The 2,500-nt window shown below is 44.6% G+C and overlaps 1 protein-coding gene across 1 annotated transcript in view; it reads left to right on the forward strand.

Moving 5' to 3' along the window:
- The window catches only part of LOC105891072 (nesprin-2-like), a 34,047-nt gene that overhangs the window by 27,724 nt on the left and 3,823 nt on the right, over nucleotides 1-2,500 (forward strand). The window contains exons 11-12 of the mRNA XM_031580378.1: nucleotides 1,096-1,228; nucleotides 2,476-2,500. The exon at nucleotides 2,476-2,500 is cut by the window's right edge and continues 380 nt beyond it. Of these exons, the coding sequence (XP_031436238.1) occupies nucleotides 1,096-1,228; nucleotides 2,476-2,500 (158 nt within the window). The remainder of the gene's footprint in view (nucleotides 1-1,095; nucleotides 1,229-2,475) is intronic.

The following is a 2,500-nucleotide window of genomic DNA, read 5'->3' on the forward strand; positions in this document are numbered from 1 at the left end:
AGAAAGAGGTCCAGGCAACAGAGAGGCAACACTATTTTCACAATTGGAAACAACCCCATTCAACAAACAACAAACTTGGCTGTGAATTAATTGAGAGACAAAGCAAAAAGGGCTTTCTATGCCATCAAAAAATCTATTCAAATTAAACTACCAATAACAACATGGCTCAACATTTTCCAATCTATCATCGAAACCAATTGCATTATATGGCAGCGAAGTGTGGGGTACACAAATTCAACAGGATTGGACAAAATGGGACAAACACCCAATTGAAATACTACATACACAGTTCTGCAAGAGTATCCTCCAAGTGCAGAGAAAAGCTCCCAACTCTGCATGTAGAGCTGAATTAGGCCAATACCCTCTAATATTAAAGATCCAAAAACGAGCCCTAAATTTCTGGAATCCTATTAAAACAAGTGACCCACTCTCCTTTTCCTACAAAGCCCTATGCTGCCAGGAGTTGAACCCACAAAGGAGTCCCCTCTGCTTACTTGTCCTGAGGCTGGGTGAACCATCACCCACCCAGGTCATTACACAACGACGACCTCAGCCTCAAAACTCAAGATCTCAGATAATCAGACCCAACCAAATCATTATGAAAGAAAAAGAAAAATATAGAGATCACTGGGCAAAATTAACAAAATCCCAGAACAAATTAGAACATATTTATCACTAAACAGACAGTACACCGTGGCAAACTACCTGACCACAGTGTCTGATAAAAAACTGAGGAAAACTTTATGTTAATTGCGATTATACATTTTATGTAAACATGCTTTGGCAATGTTGTATTGTATGCAGTCATGCCTTTTGAATTTAAATTGAATTGAAAGAGAGAATGAAGAGAGAGAAAGTGAGAGAATGAAGAGGGGATAGAGAGAAGGAGAGAATGAAGAGAGAGAAAGAGAGAGAGAAGGAGAGAACATAGAGAGAGAAAGAGAGAGAATGAAGAGGGGATAGAGAGAAGGAGAGAATGAAGAGAGAGAAAGAGAGAGAGAAGGAGAGAATGAAGAGAGAGAAAGAGAGAGAATGAAGAGGGGATAGAGAGAAGGAGAGAATGAAGAGGGGTGTGTTCTGTTCTTTCCTCCTCAGGTTTCACGGTGACTCTGTGGTGCTGGCGGAGTGGATGGGCGGGGCCAGAGTGCGTCTGGACACCTGGAGAAGTCACATGACCTTGGGCGAGGAGGACCCTGGGCACGCCTTCCTCCTCCTGCAGCAGTTCCAGGTGAGACGCTACTGATAACGCACGGAACACGGAACACGGAACACGGAACATGAAACACGGAACATGAAACACGGAACATGTCTGATACTGTCACCTGTGTTGTGTGATAGAACCCGCAGCCTTAGAAGGTGGGAGCTTTAGCAAGGAGGCTAAAACCAGTGGCTGCTAGCACCTGTCGCTAGCATCTGTCCTATGGCGTATGACACGTTAGCATCTGTCTTATGGCGTATGACACGCTAGCATCTGTGTTATGACTCGTTGGCTACCTCTAGCATCTGTGTTATGGCGTATGACACGTTAGCATCTGTCTTATGGCGTATGACACGCTAGCATCTGTGTTATGGCGTATGACATGTTAGCATCTGTCTTATGGCGTATGACACGCTAGCATCTGTGTTATGGCGTATGACACGCTAGCATCTGTGTTATGGCGTATGACACGCTAGCATCTGTCTTATGGCGTATGACACGTTAGCATCTGTCTTATGGCGTATGACACGCTAGCATCTGTGTTATGGCGTATGACACGCTAGCATCTGTGTTATGGCGTATGACATGTTAGCATCTGTCTTATGGCGTATGACACGCTAGCATCTGTGTTATGGCGTATGACACGCTAGCATCTGTGTTATGGCGTATGACATGTTAGCATCTGTCTTATGGCGTATGACACGCTAGCATCTGTGTTATGGCGTATGACACGCTAGCATCTGTGTTATGGCGTATGACACGCTAGCATCTGTGTTATGGCGTATGACACGCTAGCATCTGTGTTATGGCGTATGACACGCTAGCATCTGTGTTATGGCGTATGACACGTTAGCATCTGTGTTATGGCGTATGACACGCTAGCATCTGTGTTATGGCGTTTGACACGCTAGCATCTGTGTTATGGCGTATGACACGCTAGCATCTGTGTTATGGCGTATGACACGTTAGCATCTGTGTTATGGCGTATGACACGCTAGCATCTGTCTTATGGCGTATGACACGTTAGCATCTGTGTTATGACACGTTGGCTACCGCTAGCATCTGTCTTATGGCGTATGACATGTTAGCATCTGTGTTATGGCGTATGACACGCTAGCATCTGTGTTATGGCGTATGACACGTTGGCCATCGTTCCATTATATTATTATTATTTTATGCGTTCCTATGTGTGTTATGTTATTGCTGTGTTTCTATGTGTGCGTTATTTTGTTATTGTGTGTTCTTAAGTGTGTGTGTGTGTGTGTGCTCTCTCCCAGGAGTTCTCCCGTGAGCTAGCGGTCC

This window comes from Clupea harengus, chromosome 14, assembly GCF_900700415.2.
Source record: "Clupea harengus chromosome 14, Ch_v2.0.2, whole genome shotgun sequence".
NCBI lineage: Eukaryota > Metazoa > Chordata > Actinopteri > Clupeiformes > Clupeidae > Clupea > Clupea harengus.